The sequence below is a fragment of the Bufo gargarizans genome, chromosome 5, assembly GCF_014858855.1.
Source record: "Bufo gargarizans isolate SCDJY-AF-19 chromosome 5, ASM1485885v1, whole genome shotgun sequence".
NCBI classification, from domain to species: Eukaryota; Metazoa; Chordata; class Amphibia; order Anura; family Bufonidae; genus Bufo; species Bufo gargarizans.
Window position 1 is genome coordinate 2,641,099 of NC_058084.1, and position 21,216 is coordinate 2,662,314.

At 44.1% G+C, this 21,216-nt stretch overlaps 1 protein-coding gene across 1 annotated transcript; it reads right to left on the reverse strand.

Moving 5' to 3' along the window:
* Positions 1 to 4,582: 4,582 nt before the first annotated feature.
* Positions 4,583 to 19,368, reverse strand: LOC122937849 (gastrula zinc finger protein XlCGF26.1-like). The gene is made up of 3 exons (XM_044292973.1): positions 19,297 to 19,368; positions 19,040 to 19,160; positions 4,583 to 6,555 (listed from the first exon to the last, which is right to left on the reverse strand). Exons 2-3 carry the CDS (start codon positions 19,158 to 19,160, stop codon positions 5,054 to 5,056), a joined length of 1,623 nt encoding a protein of 540 aa, XP_044148908.1. The 5' UTR covers positions 19,297 to 19,368; the 3' UTR covers positions 4,583 to 5,053.
* Between the last annotated feature and the right edge of the window lie 1,848 nt (positions 19,369 to 21,216).

The window sequence follows — 21,216 nt, forward strand, 5'->3', positions numbered from 1 at the left end:
ACAGGACGGCCGCAGACTGGAGGTTTTTCCCTTTTCACACCATTCTTTGTAAACCCTAGAAATGGTTGTGCGTGAAAATCCCAGTAACTGAGCGGATTGTGAAATACTCAGACTGGCCCGTCTGGCACCAGCAGCCATGCCACGCTCAAAATTGCTTAAATCCCCTTTCTTTCCCATTCTGACATTCAGTTTGGAGTTCAGGAGATTGTCTTGACCAGGACCACAACCCTCCATGCATCGAAGCAACTGCCATGTGATTGGTTGACTAGATAATCGCATTAATGAGAAATAGAACAGGTGTTCCTAATAATTCTTTAGGTGAGTGTATATAGGGTGTGTGTGTATATATACTGTGTGCTATATAGTGTGTGTGTATATATATATAATATATACACACACAGACACTGTTTATATACACACTATCAGGATGACCCAACTTCGCATGGATATATTTAGACTATTTACATTTAACCTTTACAGCCCCCATAAGTGTTCTCCACAGTTGCTCTCCCCCTTAACATTGACCTCCACAGCAGTCCACCCCCTTAAACTTTGACCTTCATGGCAGACCCCCACTTAAGTTACCTTCACAGAGGTCTGCCCCCTTAACAATGACATCTACAGCATCTTACGCCCTTAACTGTGACCTCCAAAGCACGCCGCCCCATTAACATTAACCTCCACAACGGTCCACCCCCTTAACAGTGACCTCCACAGTTTCCTGTCCCCTTTACATTGACCTACACAGTGGCTCGCCCCCTTAATAGTCACCCCACAATGCCCCACCTCCTTAAAAGTAACTTCTACAGCATCCTGCCCCCTTACAGTGACCTGCACAGTCGCCCACCCCCTTAGATTTGACCTCCACAGCAGGCCGCTCCTTTAACATTGACATTCACAGTGTCCCACCACGTTAACTGTGACCTTCACAGCCCCATAAGTGTTATCCACAGCGGCACATCCCCTTAACACTGACCCTCCACAGCACCTCCACAAAATTTGATATCTATGGTGTTACAAAACTGTTAGTTACACTGTGTGCAATTAAGGGCTATTTTGCCTCCCAGCTCTGTTTTCAGCCATTCGCATGGTTCGGCACGAGTCCTTTGTGTTGGGCATGGGTAGCCGCCATTTCGGGACCTTGCATGTGGTCGCGGCCGTCTGACGCCCGAACAGCGGTGGTGGCCAGCAGTCGCCTGGATCTAAGGGCGGATGCGCAGACAGGCGAGCACCGCTGAGTCCTCCAGGACAGCGTAGATTCGTGCTAGGGCTGCCGACCGGCCGTGCAGTGGAAAGACTAAACCTTGCAGGGGTTTCGTGGAGTTTTGGGCGCACGAGCGGAGACCCGCCGCAGGACCAAAGCTTGGGGAACCATTTTCGGCTGAAAAGTCTGTGCGGTCGATCAGGACTTCAGGGACCCGTAACTCCCGAACCCTTGGACCGACGTAGTCGGATTTTGGATATGTTGTTCCCCTACACCAGGACTGTCTGAGGATACCGAATGTAAAGATGTACCCCCTGGTTTTGGGGTACATCCAGAACTTGGGTAACATTGTGTGTGGGTTAATTATGTTAAAGGCTTATCTGAGGGGAGGAGACGTGGGGGTTGTACCAGACATGTGATTGTGTATTGTGGTAATCATGTAAATGTAGCCCTTTCCAGGGCAGGATTGCATAAAAGGAGACCCCGGGTCAATAAACATCGCTCTTGCTTAACGTTCAAATCACAGCCTCGACTCGTTTGTGAAGGGGGGAAGGATTATCCTAGCTGTAAGATCGTTACCGGGATTTACAGGATCCTTCTGGATATCGCGACGAAGCGGCTTCTCTCTCTCCCTCAACCGAGATCCAGACTATCCAAGCGGTCCAGCTCCCAGCTAGCCGGGGAGTAACCTTAGGCTACTTTCACACTCGCGTTGGTGTGGATCCGTCTTGTATCTGCACAGACGGATTTGCACCAATAATGAAAATGCTTGTATCCATTCATAACAGATCAGTTTGCATTATTCATAAAAAAAAAAAGTCTAAGTCAAAACAGATCCATCTTGACATATTGAAAGTCAATGGGGGACGGATCAGTTTTCAATTGCACCATATTGTGTCAGTGAAAAACGGATCCATCCCCATAGCCTAACAGTAACCTCCACAGCACCATGCCTCCTTAATATAAGACCTCCACAACACCATGCCCCCTAACAGTGAAGAAAAATGGCTGAGTTGTTATGGAAATCTGGTGTAACTGTGTATGTCAAGACTGAAGGACATGGGAGTTTCTATTGGATAGTAAGGGTCATGTGACTGTGAATGGCAGTTAGAATTTGAGTGAAGCTGTGAGCTCCTATTGGCTAATACATTGTTTTGCAACTATCTCAGTCCTAGAGAGCTGAGACCCGGTCTAAAACCTTCCCGGACACTTGATTTAACTATGTACCAAATCAGCAAAATTCACACCAGGTGTTTGATCCATGAATCGCCCATTACATTTTCTGGTTCAACTACAACTTGTATTAAACAGTCCTCTTCATTATGCGGTTCACATTTTGACATCATGATACCAAGATGACACCTAACAATTGATCACCAGTATCTCGCCATTGTGAGGCTTCCAGCAGGATGTTCTCACACGTAAGTGGCCACTGAGCTTAGAGTGTCACAGTGTGTCATTAACAGGTTGTATCAGAGATAGAGAAACTGGAAGAGTCACGGAAAAGCAAAGAAGTGGACGTCCTTTGGCCGCATCCCACACTGATGACCGCTTCTTTGTGAACAATGCCCTGCGGAACCGGATGATGAAAGCCACACAACTCCAGGCACATTTAAGGAGGTGAGAGGCAACCAAGTGTCGCGTCAGACCATTCGAAACGGTTTAAATCAGCATTGTCTGCGTACTAGACAACCTGCAAGGGTTCCTGACCACACCACCAGGCACGGGTGGTACTGTCTTGTATGGGCCAGGGAGCATCTACGCCGGACGAGAGACCAGTTCACTGATGAAGGTTGATTCATGCTGAGCAGAAATGATGGCCGCCCACGATGTTGGAGACGTGAAGGAGAGTGCTCTGCATCAGCCACTGTCACCAGACAAGCCTTTGGTGGTGGTGGTGTACAATGTGGGCATGTGTGTCTAGTCAGTACAGAACTGCCCTACACTGTGTGAATGGTCCAGTGACAAGCCCATACTACTTGAATAACATCATTAGTTCAGTCATTGTGTCTCTGAAGGAACAGCACAGGTTTAATCTTCATGGATGACAATGTGCCAGCTCATCGAGGTCCCATCATTAGGGAACCTCTGTTGGAGACTGAGGGACCTCAAATGGAGTGGCCTGCACTTTCTCCAGACCTGAATCCCATTGAAAACCTATGGGATCAGCTGAGTCGCCATGTAGAGGCTCGTAACTCTGTACCCTAGAACCTCAATGACGTGAGGACCGCCCTTCAAGAAGAGTGGGCTGCCATGCCTCAGCAGACAATAAGAAGACTTGTGAACAACAGGAGACGTTGTTGTCAAGCTGTAATTGATGCTCAAGGCCACATGACAAGTTATTGAGACAGTGACATTTTGTTGGGGTACACACCCACCACTGGTGTTGGCTTTTGTGTCAAAAATGCTTTGAGATGAAGAAATCACCATTGCTGCTTCTACTTAAATGCTAAACTTTCATGATATAATATCACTGGAGCCGCAACGGTTTTCATAAATTTCACCCGAAAGTAAAAAATCCCTAACTTTTTGTGAGTAGTGTAAGTCAGTGTCACTCTGACTCTATTTGCTATTGCAGTCATTGCATTAAACACCTTAAAAGAGGAAGGAGAAAAAATAGATTAAAAAGGAGAGAAAGACATGAGTTCTAGGAGACCTTAGCGTGTCATACACCAATTTGCAGGTATATTGGAGGACTTACAATTCAGTCAGAATCAATTCACACCTAAATGATTTTTTTTTACATCAAATTGCAAGAAGTTTGCTCATCGTTATTTATGCCCCATACCACATTGCATGTTACTGAGCTCTTGTGTTGGAGTAATAAGCAGACCTTGTATGGTGGTAGTAACAGGGCTAAAACATCTAAACTGACTGATGACCTCTTTTACGTCTACAGCATTGCAGGGTACTGTCCTCTCAGCTTTGGATCACGGTGTCTTGTAGCTTTGTGTCTAGGAGATACTAAGCTTTGAACGGTTCAGAAACCCTTCTCTGGGTCATCATTGTGTGCTATAACTTGGACCATAGAGGCTTACAGTCGAGGTGCAAGGAACGACCAGTGATATTTTACAGTTACTCAGCCGTTATGAACCTGCGGTCCAGTGAGGTTCAGTGTAAATGAATTTCTTGGCTGGTGAAATGGAAGAAAATAAGAAAGGGACCATGGTGGTCACTTCAGCCTACGCTTGGCCTTTGTATGAAGATTTCATGCATGTGTTCCAACATTGGCCATGTATTGCCAACCTATGAAGACTTCTGTTAATCTTAGGCTCTGTTCATTATGTGTAGATCGGGAATATTCCCCTAATGACCTCCAATGTATTATAGGCCATAATATCATGCACACCATGAGACCAAATACAGGACCTAAAGTTTATTATTTATAGCACTTTATACATTTGGATCTACATACAGCAGGAAGATTTCCTTAAAGCGCCATCACCCTAGTAATATCCAGTAATATCCCCCCAGTACAGGTGTTACATATGTGTGAGAGATTCAGAAATATTAAAAGTTTCATAACAATTCTCATAATGATATGTTAAAGCTTCTCTGTATCTAGTCATCCTTGACATGGGCAGCAGGTATGATCCCAGACCCTTAGGAACTAGGTGCAGTTGGCCTCAGGTAAATTAAAATTTGTGCATTTCACAGATCCAGGCCAATTCTACCCCAACATTTGGTTAATGTCAGAGAATAACAGGATGTGATGCAAGTATTTTTGTTGTTGCTGCTGCTCTTATAGCATTCCCCACAATACAAAGAATAGGTTTTCTTCTCTCTTTGAAGTCTCTGCTGAATTTCAAAATCTGATGATTTTTTTGTAAATCAATTTCCAAACATAGATCAACATGGTTTATTCCCTGTATCCCCTGTGTGAATTCTGTGATGTTCTACAAGTTTTGCTTTAGTAATATAAGATTTTCCACATTCTAAACATGGATATGGTTTCTCCCCTGTGTGAATTCTCTGATGATCCCCAAGTTTAGCTTTAGTAATAAAAGATTTGTCACACTTCAAACATGAAAATGGCTTCACTCCTGTGTGAATTCTCTCATGTGTAACAAGGTGTGATTTATATGTAAAACATTTCCCACATTCTGAACATGAATACGGCTTCTCTCCTGTGTGAATTCTCTCATGCATAACAAGATGTGATTTATGTGTAAAACGCTTTCCACATTCTGAACATGAATACGGCTTCTCCCCTGTGTGAATTCTCACATGAATAACAAGATTAGTTTTATTTGTAAAACATTTTCCACATAATGTACATGCAAATGGTTTCTCTCCTGTGTGAATTCTTTCATGTATAATAAGATGTGATTTATGAGTAAAACATCTCCCACATTCTGAACATGAATACGGCCTTTCCCCTGTGTGAATTCTTTTATGTCTAACAAGATGTGATTTATGTGTAAAACCTTCCCCGCATTCTGAACATGAATAAGGCTTCTCTCCTGTGTGACTTCTGTCATGTATAACAAGACTTGATTTTCGTGTAAAACATTTCCCACATTCTGAACACGAATATGGCTTCTCTCCTGTGTGGCTTCTCTCGTGTCTAACAAGATGTGATTTGTGTGTAAAACATTCCCCACATTCTGAACATGAATACGGTTTCTCTCCTGTGTGACTTCTCTCATGTGCAACAACATGTGATTTATTTGCAAAACATTTTCCACATAGTGAACATGGAAAGGGTCTATCTCCTGTGTGAGTTCTCTCGTGTATTACTAGACTCGATTTCACCAAAAAACATTTCCCACATTCAGAACATGGAAATAACATCTCTCCTGTATGAATTCTTTCATGTCTTTCAAGATTTGATTTTGAAGTAAAACATTTTCCACACTCTGAACACGTAAATGGTTTCTCCCCTGTGTGACTTCTTTCATGTTGATCAAGGCCAGTTTTATGCGTAAAGGATTTCCCACATTCTGAACAGGAATATGGCTTCTCCCCTGTGTGAATTCTCTCATGTTGATCAAGACCCGATTTCTGAGTAAAACATTTTCCACATTCTGAACAGCAATATGGCTTTTCTCCTGTGTGAATTCTTTTGTGCGTAAAAAGACCTGAACTTTTTGCAAACAGTTTTCCACATTCCCCACATTGATACCTTTTATCCCCTTTCTGACCGGTGCTTGTGGAAGCGATCTGTGACTGGTCAGGAGAAGGTTCTTCGTGATTAGAGAGATTATATTGTAGATCTGTACTGTGAGGGCCTGGATATAAGTTAAAGGTAATGAGGTTTTCTCCTGAATAGTGCTTCATCATATCTTCATCTTCTACTTTATAATTTAGTGATGACATGATATTTCCCTCAGAGTTCTCACTGGAATTTCCTGTTAGGATTAAAAGGGATTTTGTGATTTTGTTTTTCAGACAACAGAGAAGAAGGTATAATATTCCTGTTAGGCTGGAAACACACAGGTATTTTTTTTTTTTTACCATGGATTTCAAATCAAGGTAGTATCCATGCCTATAAACAGAAAGTCACCATGACCTGTTAATGTACCAAGACTTCAGAACCAAAGTCACGCTTTCACCAGATATGGCAGGTGGCACTTGGCAAATTCACCTTTCCCTTGCTGGATGGTTCATGGGAGACGAACACCATACTGTTGGGCTGGTACCATTTCAGTTAAAAGCTTGCAAAGGTTGAAAGGCTGGGGATCTCCTAGGAACTTTTCAACTTGTGAGTGATTGGTCTACCAGACTGGACTACTCTACCATTACTACTGGAGGGTGTGCACCAGGCTTGACTGTGTGGTCTAGAAGAGGAAACAAAAACACTCCAACCACAATCCCTTCAAACCCATGAGCTGCTGGTAAACAAATGGTTCCTTTACATTATAGTATGGCTACATGCACATGACTGTATGTGTTTGGCGGTCCACAAAAACTAAACGGATGACATCCATATGACATACGTTTTTTTTGCGGATCCATTGTAACAATGCCTAAAATGGACAAGAATAGGACATGTTCTATTTTTTTCCGGGGCTACGGAACGGACATACGGATGTGGATAGCACACGGTGTGCTGGCTGCATTTTTTGCGGACCCATTGAAATGAATGGGTCCATTTCCTATCCGCAAAATTTTTTATGGACACGGAACAAAATACGTTTGTGTGCATGAGGCCTATTTGTGTGTTATTTCTGGTGATACCAAGGCAACATACTGTAGTTGTGGTATAAACTGAGAACAATCCCACAAGCTCTGGGCAAAAAGGGGAAGATTGACCGTTGTCATCTGATAATTGGTCATATTTTGCCCTTTTTTTAGACCATTTTGATGATTAATAAGCAATATCTCTCCTTTTTCACGTACCCATTTTTAACGGCCATTAGACGGGTGCACTCCTAACGGCCATTAAAAACGATGCCAATAATTTCAATGGGGTCTTTCTGGCCGGGAAAACTGCCAAAAATAGAACATGTACAAATAAAAAAATTGCTATTGAGAGGCTCTCACTATATCGTGATGGACACAGAGGGTTCACTAACTACTGGGTCACCCAGTCCAAGTACATGGAAAATTAAAAATAGGAAGAATAATGCAGGCTCTCCTCTTACTGGTTTTGCATGTAATTCAATTAACTTATTAAATAAATGTTAAGCACATATAAAAACACCTATTATAAAAAAGTATATAAACAAGGAAGGGAAAAGGATAGAAAACTATAATTCAATATATACACATCTCTAATATAAGTTAATACTGTAAGAATCCTACATAATTGCTGCTTTTGGTACACCGATAGTGTTTGGTACTCATACGGTATTTAATATTCAGGACTAGTGGTGCAGTAATTCTCAGCTGATAACTGCATGTGACAAAGTGCTGGCAGTGCGCTCGCTAACATAACCTATGGGTTGACAATGGTGGGCTGTTTGGGGTTGTGCATTTACCCAGTCCTGCTGCCGATCGGGTGTTTGGTACGTAACTTCTGTTCGTGTGCTGCTGCTCCTGTAGCAAGTTCACGTACCCGCGAGGCTTCCACTGCTGCTGGTTCGCAGCTGTGCGCAATGTGTTGCTCGCTCCTTTACTCACTAGTGGTCACACCTGTGACAGGTCTCAGAAGGTCTGAAAGATGATCTGCTCATTAGTGATCTGACAGCTTCTTTCGGTTTCACTTTGTCTGTGTGTTGCTGGTATGTCCACACCTCCTGTTTAGGTGTGGATCATGTGACCTTTACCTCTCCCTATTTAGTCTGACTTTTCCCATCACTCCTTGCTCTGGATAGCTTCATTTGGTTTTGGAAGAGCTGGAGTGTGGTTCTTGTTGGAGTCCTGTTCATCCATCATCCTCAGGAGGTAAGTGTTCCGCTTGTTGTGTTTTGTATTCCCCCCCCCCCCGGGCTGTTTACTAGGCCTCAGCGAGACGCTGGTTCCTTCACCAGGGAAGGAGCGGGTTGTCTCTGCCCTGTCATTACCTTTAGGGCAGCAGGGGGTCACCAGGATTTTCTAGGTTCCTGTGTATGGGTATCTCTACCATCGAGAGAGGTGCCCATACGGATAGGAGTTAGGGCCAGGAGCAGAGTTTTATAGGTGGTAACCCTTTTCCTTCCCTAGCGGTGAGGCCTAGTGTCTTTCCCCTTCCTTCTTGTTCTCTTTTGGTGTTCTCCCCTATTACATACAGCAATAATCATAAGGATATTAGGAGCATCCTATCTAAACACTGGCATATACTCACAAGTGACCCATTTTTAGCAAAATCCCTACCGATCCATCCTCCCCTGACGTTTAGAGCTAAAATTGATTAGCTCCTAGTAAACTGCGTGCCGACGGACCCGATTATAAACTTCCCCCCCTAGAACACATCACTCAGAACCACCTGGTAGTTTCAGGTGTAACCAGCCCAAATGTCTCTCCTGTACCGCTATGCGGGCTTCGACTTCCTTTCAAAGTAGATCTAATGGGGGAAATTTCTCTATTAGACAACATCTGAACTGTGGATCAAAGAATATCATCTATCTGCTAGTATGCCCGTGTGGTCTCCAGTATGTGGGGCGGACAATCCAAACCTAGCGCAATAGGCTCAAACATCAAAAAGGGTTTCCTACAGCACAGTGTGTCTAGACACGCAACCATTCGCCATGAGGGCCTTGTCACCGGTTTTTCCATTATGCCCATTTAACAAATCTGTTCTGATCGCCATAATGTTATGCAGACGATAAAAAGGCGCAAGATGTTTTGGATATACAAACTTTAACTGTCTCAACCCATTTGGTCTAAACGAGGCCTTTGAGATAAACCTCAAACACCCCGAGCTTAGTGTGACGTTCCCCATTTCAAACAACCTCAGTTGCTCCAAGTTTTATTGTAATACATTATTTTAACTAGCATATACCACCGCCATTTGGATTAGTATACGCATCTAGTTTGCAGCCTCATATTTTTAATTTTTGATATTTATTTTTCAATCATTTAACATTATTAATTATTTATCTATTAGAAATCAACTTGTCAATAATTAATCCATCTTTTTATATATTTATTCCCCATGAATTACCTTTTGTGGTTGTATTTAATTGTATTCCGCTATTTTCATATTTATTTTATATTCTATATTATGCCCCACTATTTATTCATTATCTATCTTGCTTATGTATCGTCACTTCCCCATGATCATTGCTTTTATTGTTTCTCATTATTATTACCATCGTGTCCCCTGATTAATTGTTACAGTCCTTTTTGTTTTTATATCCCTTCCCCACTATTTATTTATTAATAGCCAATTTTTTCAGCATTATTATTGTTAATATTAGTATTATCATCCTGGCCTCTCACCTGTCCCCCCTTGACATCATCATAGCACACACTTCCCACCTCTCTCCCCTGGAGCTTTTCTTGTCTCTTCATTGCTGCGCTAGTGTTCGCAGTACAACCTAGCGTCCTGGTTACTCTGTGTGTTGCCGGCGAGTCGCAATCGGGCTCCGATCATGTGATCTTCCTTTCAGTAGGAGCGCTCCGTGCCTAGGAGCATGTTTTCTCGATCGGTGTAGATTTTTCATATTACCCTGGCCTCACCACGCCACCAATGACAACTGCAACATGTCCAAAACTTTATTATTTTTTATTATTAACATCAGTACACATTTGCTGGGGCCTTCTCCCCATTAACCAGTCCCCCCTTTAGCCCCGCCCACTTTGTGTTTTTTTGCATGTATTTTAATGTGTGTGTATATTATATGCTGTGTTATGTACCTGATGAAGGGGAATTATTCCCCAAAACGCAATAAAAGTATCTCTTTACCATCACCTACTGGATTGGATTTTTGCGCCCTGGGATATCCTATCTACATACTTTTGTATCTCATCACCTCTTGGAGAGCTCAGGTATCTCCAACAAGAAGTCAACGGGATTACCCTATGGTGCGCCCTGTTTTATCTTCAACAGCATAAAGTAAATCCTGTGGCTATAAAATCCTATTACATCTGTGACACTAGTATGCCGGCAAGGATTCTTGGCTCAAGGAAAGGAAGCTTCCATTTGTACTTTGGGTCCGGACTATCTAGATCCTACTATTATATACTGTATGTACGGCAGACGCGTTTCGGAGCCCTGGCTCCTTCTTCAGTGGCCGTACAGTATATGGAACATCGCTATCTTTTATACCATATTGATTGCCGGATATTGTAACAAGGTGCATCAGCCTTCAGGTCTCATGAAAACATGGCCGGGGACAATTGAGAGTTGGGCTGTAAACGAAGCCGTATATGGATGACTTATTAAGGTCACAGATTTTACTTTCCGATTTCCCATTTAGTTGCATCTTCTGTATTTCCCACTTTGTTTACATCTTTATCTAACACCTTCAGTGATTATTCCGACATACTATTATCTCATGAAGAACCATCATCATCCTCTATGGATCTTACACACAGCTCTCCGGCGGGTTTTATGCGTTTTCTACACATAAACCATGAATAACAATAATGACCCAACACATAATATGCTTAACACACGAAGGATTACACATCTACATTACAGACATGTATGGTTTAGGAAGGAAGTAGATCGTTAATTAATCCTCATATTATAATGATTCAGTTATAATGGTTTCAGTTGAAATATCATAGTTTTGGTAAATGATCAGTTCATTTTTAGCACCTGCAATTTTTTTATGTGATTTCTGTGCATTTTCAATCCATACATTTTTACAATATTTTTGCTATATTTTCCTGATACATTTGAATGATGGAGGGGAGATCGAGGTGCTGGTAACAAATCAGCCGGACACTCGATGGCCGCCGCTGCCCCCCCCCCCCCACCTGCAGAGAGATCCAAAGAGCGGCAGCATTCAGGCCCAATGGGGATGGTGTATTGAATCCCAAACTTGTCCTTCATTCTGCCCCAGAGATGCTTGCGCTGTGGTCTCCACCTCTCCAATGCAGCTGAATACTTTCTGTGGCCACATACTCTAATACACTCGGATCTTTACTGTGGCGTGCTGTGAAAGGTTTGGATAATGTTTGCTTCTCACGACCACCTCCCATGTTGGCTCCATGCTCCCAGAGCCTTCTTTTCATTGTTGGTTTCGTTATCCCTATATATTGTTTCTTGCGAGGACATTGGGTTATGTAGACAACGTTGGTCGTGCTACAGGTTAAACATTCTTTGATCTCCCAGATAAGATAAGATGCCTTTATTGTCACTGTGCAATACAATGTAATACAATGTACAATACAATGAAGTGTTGTTTGGAGCAATCCTAGATGCCATGGACAGGGGAACAAGAACTGACATTTATACTAAAGCATTACACTAGAAAAAAACAAAAACCTTGCACTAGAAGGCGTTACTATTCACAGTTCACAGCATATACAGTCATGTGAAAAAATTAGGACACCCTTTGAAAGCATGTGGTTTTTTGTAACATTTTTAATAAAAGGTTATTTCATCTCCGTTTCAACAATACAGAGAGATTAAAGTAATCCGACTAAACAAAGAAAACTGAAGAAAAGTCTTTTCAAGATCTTCTGTAAATGTCATTCTACAAAAATGCCTATTCTAACTGAGGAAAAAGATAGGACACCCTTGCCCCTAATAGCGAGTGTTACCTCCTTTGGCTGAAATAACTGCAGTGAGACGGTTCTTGTAGCCATCTACCAGTCTTCGACATCGGTCTGAGGAAATTTTACCCCACTCCTCAATGCAGAACTTTTTCAGCTGTGAGATGTTTGAGGGGTTTCTTGCACGTACAGCCCTTTTCAAGTCACCCCACAGCATCTCAATGGGATTCAAATCTGGACTTTGACTTGGCCATTCCAGGACTCTCCATTTCTTCTTTTTCAGCCAATCTTTGGTTGATTTACTAGTATGTTTTGGGTCATTGTCATGTTGCATGGTCCAGTTCCGCTTCAGCTTTAATTTTCTAACTGATGGTCTCACATGTTCTTCAAGCACCTTCTGATACACAGTAGAATTCATCGTGGATTCTATGATGGTGAGCTGACCAGGTCCTGCTGCAGCAAAGCAGCCCCAAACCATGACACTTCCACCTCCATGCTTCACAGTTGGTATGAGGTTCTTTTCTTGGAATGCTGTGTTTGGTTTACGCCAAACATGTCCTCTGCTGTTGTGTCCAAATAATTCAATTTTGAACTCATCTGTCCAAAGAACATTATTCCAGAAGTCCTGGTCTTTGTCAACTTTATATCTGGCAAATGTCAGTCTGGCCTCGATGTTTCTCTTGGAAAGCAAAGGTTTCCTCCTTGCACACCTCCCATGCAAGTTAAACTTGTACAGTCTCTTTCTGATTGTAGAGGCATGTACTTCTACATCAACAGTAGCCAGAGCCTGCTGTAGTTCTCGAGATGACACTTTAGGGTTTTTGGAGACCTCTTTTAGCATCTTGCGGTCTGCTCTTGGGGTGAATTTGCTGGGGCGACCAGTCCTGGGCATGTTGGCAGTTGTTTTGAAAGCCCTCCACTTGTAGATTATCTTCCGGACAGTGGAATGGCTGATTTCAAAATCTTTTGAGATCTTTTTAAATCCCTTCCCAGACTCATAGGCTGCTACAATCTTTTTTCTGAAGTCCTCTGACAGCTCTTTTGCTCTCACCATGGTGCTCACTCTCACTTCAACAGTCAGGAGCACACCAAACTAAATGTCTGAGGTTTAAATAGGGCAAGCCTCATTCAACATGCAGAGTAACGATCTACTAATTATGTGCACCTGGTGTGATATACCTGTGTGAGATCTGAGCCAATTTAAGAGGGAATACATGTGAGGGTGTCCTATCTTTTTCCTCAGTTAGAATAGGCATTTTTGTAGAATGACATTTACAGAAGATCTTGAAAAGACTTTTCTTCAGTTTTCTTTGTTTAGTTGGATTACTTTAATCTCTCTGTATTGTTGAAACGGAGATGAAATAACCTTTTATTAAAAATGTTACAAAAAACCACATGCTTTCAAAGGGTGTCCTAATTTTTTCACATGACTGTATATAGCAAGTGCTTGTGAGTATATATACTCTGATTCAGACACCACTGCAGACAAGAGGTCATCATGGGGTCACGGATGCAGCCGTCACTTTCAGTCTGTGGTAGTTTCTATCCTAAGAAGGGGCAATAATCTCCCAGCATTTAGAAGACCGATTGCTTTGGGGTAGACGCTGTTCTTCGGCCTAGTGGTGCGGGCATATAGGCTCTAAGACACCTTCCAGAGGGTAGCGGAGTGAAAGGCTGTGGCCGGGGGGAGTCGGATCCTTGCAGATAATTTTTGCCCTGTTGCTTCAGCGAGCAGTGAAGATGTCACCCAGTGATGGTAACTGAGGACCAGGGATTCTGCCGGCCATTCTGATGATGCGCTTGAGGGTCTTCTTGTCCTCAGAAGAGCAGCCGGAGGACCACCCTGTACTGCAGGATGTGATGAAACTTTGAACTATCTCCACGTTTCCACCATTAATGCTAATGGGATGGTGTCCATTTTGTTTCTTCTTCCTAAAATCCAGAATTAGCTCCTTTGTTTTCTTGGTATTGAGTAGGAGGTTGTTGTTCTTCCTCCATCTCTCTAGGTTCTCGGCCTCTTTCCTATAGGCGGTTTCATCATTGTTGGAGATCAGGCCTATCACGGTCGTGTCATCTGCACATTGTATAATGGTATTGGTATTGTGAATAGGTTTACAGTCATTTGTGAAGAGGGAGTAAAGGAGAGGGCTCCGCACACAGCCTTGCGGTGCCCCAGTGTTTAACGTTCAGGATGAAGAGAAGTGCTTGCCCATGCGTACGATTTGTGGTCTTTTTGTAAGAAAATCCAGTATCCAGTTGCACAGGTCTGAGCCGAGACCCAAGTTGTTCAGTTTCGTTGCCAACTTGTTGGGAGGGATGGTGTTAAAGGCCGAGCTGTAATCAATGAACAGCGTCCGCACAGCTGTCTCTCTGCTCCAGTGAGACAGCGCAGTGTGAAGGGTAAGTGAGATGGCGTCCTCAGCGGACATATGTGCTCTCTAAGCAAACTGGTATTGGTCCACGGAGGTTCAGATCCTGCTCTTCATGTGCCTGAGGACAAGTTGTTCAAAGCACTTCATAGCAATAGGAGTGAGCTACCGGGCGATAATCACTTAAGGTCTTCACCCCGGCCTGTTTTGGAATTGGGACAATTGTGGAGGACTTCAGGCAAGTGGGGACAATGGCCGGCTCTAGTGAGCTGTTAAATATACTGGTAAACACTGTTTTCAGCTGTTTGGCACAGTTTTTTAGGACTTTTCCAGGAACTTCATCAGGGCCAGCTGCTTTGTGGGGATTAATGTGGCTGAAGGCCCCTTCTACCTCATGTGCTCTCAGCATCAGGGAACATGATGGAGCCTCTTGCTGGGCTAATCCGATGACAGGCAGCTCATTGTCTTTGTCAAATCGTGCAAAAAAATGATTTAGGTAATCAGGAGAGAAAGAATTTCCAGTGTTGATCCCACTTGTACGTCTCATGTGTAGGTGACCCCCCATTCTATCTGCTGCCCTGAGTGATGTTCCACCACATCTGTAAAGACCTCTCAGGCCGACCCATTAGGTCATGGTGTCCGACTTGGTCATATGTCTAGTAGTTGGAGCCATCTTTACACCTAATGATGGTACCTTCGTAGAAGGGGACCAATGACTTCATCCTTCAGTAGATGACAACAATGTGATGTCACTATTCTCTACCTCTTATATTGTAAATTACATGGGAGAACCATCCTTCTGGTTTCATCTGTCCCTTTATCCATATTTTCTCTTTGTTTATAAAAGTCTCTTCTCTCCATTTGTCTTACTTTATCTCGGGAGGATTGGATTGTATTCTCTGGATACTCTTTAGTTGTAAATTCCGTAATCATCTGTCCAGCTTCTTTCTCTAAACTACAGTTCAGTTTTAATCGATGAAATTGGTTTGCTGGAATGTTCGTTCCAATGTCCCGATAAGGGACAACTGGAATACCGGATATAAGTGAAACGCGTTACAGAGCAGTTTCTTTTAACGTACTGACATAAGCAAATGCAAAAATTCAACCTGTTCTACATTTATTTTTGGGGTGAATGTGAAGTTTTTCTCATTAGTGTTAAGGCCCGACAAAAACTTTTTTCGATCTTTCTCTCCCTTTTCCCAAATTAACAAAATATCGTCAATATATCTTCGCCAGAGCACCGGACCCTCCCCCAGCCATGACCAATGGAGTCATGTTCCCATTGGGTCACAATATAATCTGGGATATGAGACGCTAACTGTAACGGCTACCCTTTGAATGAGAGGGTATCAGCCGTTGGGGACGTCCTCTTTCCTGGCAAGCTGCTGGGTACAAGTACGGCTGGTATAATCCCATCCACGAGTTCCAGAGGTAGAGTCAGGTTCAGCGGTAAAAAGAGCGGTGTAACGATCCCATAGATTTCCCTTTCCAAGAACGAGACGAGGCTCCGTTTAAGGGGTCAAGCAGAACTGACTGTACTTTAAGACAGCCTCTTTTATTCACAAACAAGAAAACATAGTACTGCCCACAGGGTTTTGAAATACAACCAATCAGTATATTACAACACATACACAGCAACCAATCGTTCCCGCCCCTAGGGGCCCAGAAGGGAGACTGCGACACAGGACAGATACAACACATCCCCACAATGCATCATGGTTTCCTCCTCTCTGCCCTAGAGACAACCGAGGAATAATCCAATTATCTCTCTGGACAAAAGGGAAATCACCAATACACATGTGGAGACAACAGGACAGACATCACCATTTAAACACACAATGGGACAATGGGACAATAGAAACCCACCCAGCATATTCCAACTGCGTTCGGTCATATTAATAGTCCAGACCTGCGGCATAGTTCTGTTACACGAACATTAAAAACAAAAAAGGTTTTATTCAAATCAATGATTCTAAAAATAGGGAGAACTGGACAAAATACACACAAAAAGTAAAGAGATGAGCTGGATCTGTGGTGATAATGAATACCGCGGGCGGTCAGTCGCTATACACCCCCAGCCAAACATATACAGCATCTGCATCCCTGGTTTCAGGGTCTGCAGACATCACCACTGATGCAAGTCCTAGCGCACTGTAGGGTATCGCTTACATTCCTTCAGTGCTTAAATCTGCCTCAAATAGCCCCGATTGTTGTATCACCGGCTGCTAGTTGTGCGACCCTCAGCCCAGACACACTCCACCCTTGCTGTGTATTGTTACAGCTGGTGTGCGGCTGGGGTACAGTCAGTCAAGGGTTAACAAGGCCCTTCTGAGAGAGATGGTGGCCTCTCCCTTCCATTCCTTTAGGGATACTACAATGCAGCTCAGATAATGTGTTGGTCTGCAGTGTCCGCTGGATTCTCTGCCTTATCTGGAGAAGTGGTGTCCTCCTTGGTCTGCAGTGTCCACTGGATTCTCTGCCTTATCTGGAGAAGTGGTGTCCTCCTTGGTCTGCAGTGTCCGCTGGATTCTCTGCCTTATCTGGAGAAGTGGCGTCCTCCTTGGTCTGCAGTGTCCACTGGATTCTCTGCCTTATCTGGAGAAGTGGCGTCCTCCTTGGTCTGCAGTGTCCGCTGGATTCTCTGCCTTATCTGGAGAAGTGGTGTCCTCCTTGGTCTGCAGTGTCCGCTGGATTCTCTGCCTTATCTGGAGAAGTGGCGTCCTCCTTGGTCTGCAGTGTCCACTGGATTCTCTGCCTTATCTGGAGAAGTGGTGTCCTCCTTGGTCTGCAGTGTCCGCTGGATTCTCTGCCTTATCTGGAGAAGTGGTGTCCTCCTTGGTCTGCAGTGTCCACTGGATTCTCTGCCTTATCTGGAGAAGTGGTGTCCTCCTTGGTCTGCAGTGTCCGCTGGATTCTCTGCCTTATCTGGAGAAGTGGCGTCCTCCTTGGTCTGCAGTGTCCGCTGGATTCTCTGCCTTATCTGGAGAAGTGGCGTCCTCCTTGGTCTGCAGTGTCCGCTGGATTCTCTGCCTTATCTGGAGAAGTGGTGTCCTCCTTGGTCTGCAGTGTCCGCTGGATTCTCTGCCTTATCTGGAGAAGTGGTGTCCTCCTTGGTCTGCAGTGTCCGCTGGATTCTCTGCCTTATCTGGAGAAGTGACGTCCTCCTTGGTCTGCAGTGTGTAGTGTCCGTTGGATTCTCTGCCTTATCTGGAGAAGTGGTGTCCTCCTTGGTCTGCAGTGTCCGCTGGATTCTCTGCCTTATCAGGAGAAGGTGTCCTCCTTGGTCTGCAGTGTCCGCTGGATTCTCTGCCTTATCTGGAGAAGTGGTGTCCTCCTTGGTCTGCAGTGTCCGCTGGATTCTCTGCCTTATCTGGAGAAGTGGTGTCCTCCTTGGTCTGCAGTGTCCGCTGGATTCTCTGCCTTATCTGGAGAAGTGGTGTCCTCCTTGGTCTGCAGTGTCCGCTGGATTCTCTGCCTTATTTGGAGAAGTAGCGTCCTCCTTGGTCTGCAGTGTCCGCTGGATTCTCTGCCTTATCAGGAGAAGTGGCGTCCTCCTTGGTCTGCAGTGTGCAGTGTCCGTTGGATTGTCTGCCTTGAGACAATTGGCACCAGCAGAGCCCAGATTCACCAGGATGGCCTTGGTGGTGATCCTTGGATTCTAACTATCCTCCTGGCAGCACAGGGGTCACTTTTGGCTTCCGACCGCGTCCTCAGAGATTTTCCACAGTGCGGAACATCTTGTATTTTTTGCTCAAATGTAAATAAAAGCTGAGAGATGTTTTTTCCCACAATAATGCCTCTTGTACATCGTCTTATTATCTTCTGGGAGACACCTATGTCATTTCCCGTCAAAAAATTACTTGCTGGTTGAATAAAAGTAACTTTAAGACAAAATTTGCCCGGGGTATGAATAATTATGGGCAGCGCTGTAGATGTTTTTTTTTTACTTTTTTATAATAGGTGTTTTATATGTGCTTAACATTTATTCAATAAATGAATTGAATTACATGCAAAACCAGTAAGAGGAGAGCCTGCATTGTTCTTCCTATTCAGAAACAGAACATGTTCTAGGTTCTGATGGCAGCTATTCACTGGGTGGTAAAAAATACAAACAGCCCCGATGACTTCAATTTGTTCTAAAACCAGCTGTTTTTCACTGTGGTGTGAAAGTGGTTAAGCTGAGTTTTCTCAGATCCCAGCCATAAGTGCAACCATTCATCACAGCCAGTGCACCCCAAAACCTGATACTAAGCCGAGTGTCCAGCCTGGAGCATGAGAGGATGGAGCTCGGAGAGAATGTCTATGTACAGTCCTTCCTCCGCTCCTGCCCATAACACAGGGGTCACTGCCCGGAGTGCGACTTTACTGCAGCTCTAAGGTGGAGCCTCTCCTGAAGAAACCTCCTAATTCCCTTCCTCCATTCACGATTCCATACCTGTGGTCTCATGGACTGGAATGTCCTCCTCCACCTCACTCTTACACGGGGGATCGCCCATCATCTGCTCTTCTTCATTCTCCACTTTAATATCAGTCACATTTTCCCCGTGATTTGTCATCTGCAACAATTCAGGACAATACAGCAGACAGGTGGTAAATCTAACAGATCCACATAAGAGACCCCCACAATCTATGACCCCTCTATGACTGCAGGACCCCCCTATATAGATGTGTATAGGGCTCAGCTCCATCTACCTGATGGTTCTCTGGGAGCTTCTCCTCTGGACAGTCCTGGGAATACAGAGGACTTAGACATCTCTCGGGGGGATTTCCTTCTATGAGTCCATCTGTAGGAAACACACAGGGACAGGAGAGATTATTACATGTGATGATGAGATGATGGTACTAGTATCCAGATGACCCCTAAACAGACATGACAGCCCCCCTCCTTACCCTGCTGTTCGGTCCATAAATCCGTCTCCTCTTCTGCTTCATCTATAACTTCTACCTTAATATCAATCAGATTTTCATCCTAAACAGAGAAGAGTAGGAATGAATCCTCACAGTTCAGTTTTCATGAATCGTCCATTACAGCACCATGGAAAGATCGCCCTAGAACCTCCTAAGAAGAAGATAGAAGCTAAAGTGTCCCCTCTCCTCACTCATCTCAGTTAAATCACTGAGACTGATCACATAGTGCTGAGTGAAGGCATGATGGCCTGACCACATGGCAACTCTGTAGAGCGCCTGAATGAAACTGGCTCCAGGCCGAAGCAGATATGCAGGAGGTCCTGAGGCCCGGAATGTGCATGGCTCCCCTAGCAGTCCTCTGGAGTTCTACATGTCTGGCCTGGATTGTTGCTTCTCCGAGTCTTGGAGTGTTCACAAGATGTTTTGCTGAGAAGGAGAAAAGCAGACAGTAACTTTACAAGCGGTCACCATCTTTGATCAGCAATATTTTTCTTCCCAAAGGACACAAGTCCAACCATTCTTGGCTCAGGACCTACCTAGATGCTGCAGGACGTTGAGTTGACTGAGGAATTACTGCGATATCTTTCATCCTGGTAAAGATGCAAATATTCTCAGTGCGGAAGACACTCCAAAAGGGCAGGGGGGCGACATGCTGCGGTCTAGATCTACTGACCGTTATGACTATTTCCCGCAATTCTCTGGAATTTTTGGCACACGACCGCAGAATGATATCTGCGGTCATCTTTTAAATCTAAGGTTGCCATAACTGCCCTTTTCTTGATCAGAGGGACTATTGACTTGATTTTCTCCACATGAAGGAGTTTAGAAATTTCAGGTTTTTGTGGTCCTGTAAGCACTTTTTAAAATTTGATAAGAAATGGGCAGGAGTAGAGGACAGACTTGTATCTTTCTTCTGGTAGGACAGGAACAATGACACCTAGATCTAATGGAATGCTCAAGCTTCTTCCAGACCTTGTTGAAGTGTCTTAAGATGGCTGATATGATGAGATGTAACAGCAAAGCTGTGATAAAAGAGGCAACTTCTATCCTGTAGCCTTCGTTCAAGGCCCTTGAGACTGAAGTATTTGAGGTTCTCTCTGACCACGGCTGAGAATGTTAGCAGTCTTCCCCCCACATTCATGACATCCTTATTTGAATGGATTGGGACTGAGAAGCAAACCCCCCCTGTTTTTAGGGAAGTTCCACTTCTAACATTTGCTGCACCCTGTGAAGTCCTAGGTAGTTGCAGAAAGGCAGCAAAATGTCTCCCTCCAGAATGCCTTTATTTTGTCCACAGCTTTCTCAGAGGCCTTTTCTTGAAAAAGGCCAAATCATAAATGGCCTTCACAGTTTCGCCCGGGAAGTGACCCCCTGCCAGTATTTCAGCCACATTGCTCCTCTGGTACAGTGTGACAGATCTGCCGCTTTCGCCAGCATGCAGACTGATTCAATCTTAAGCCAAGAAACCTGTAGCCGCTTGAGGATGGGGATAGAATTCAGGATCTGCTCCCTTCCTGGTAATATCCACACTGTCCCAGCAGCCTTGTGTTTTACGGGCATCCAGTCCTCTTGGAGACTTTTTTCTATCCACAAGATGAATCTTCAAGTGGCAGGAGTTTCATCCCAGGCCGGGGTCTCCTCACCAGTAAAGTGTAATCCATTTTTTGATGTTTCTGGAGATAACCAGTTTACTTTTTGGATATG

Bases quoted from the DNA above. Each gene is read 5' to 3' on its own strand.
- LOC122937849 (XM_044292973.1), bottom strand. From the start codon at position 19,160: ATGACAAATCACGGGGAAAATGTGACTGATATTAAAGTGGAGAATGAA. The intron at 6,556-19,039 runs GTATGGAATCGT...TAATCCTAACAG, and splicing joins TCCAGTCCATGAGACCACAG to GAAATTCCAGTGAGAACTCT.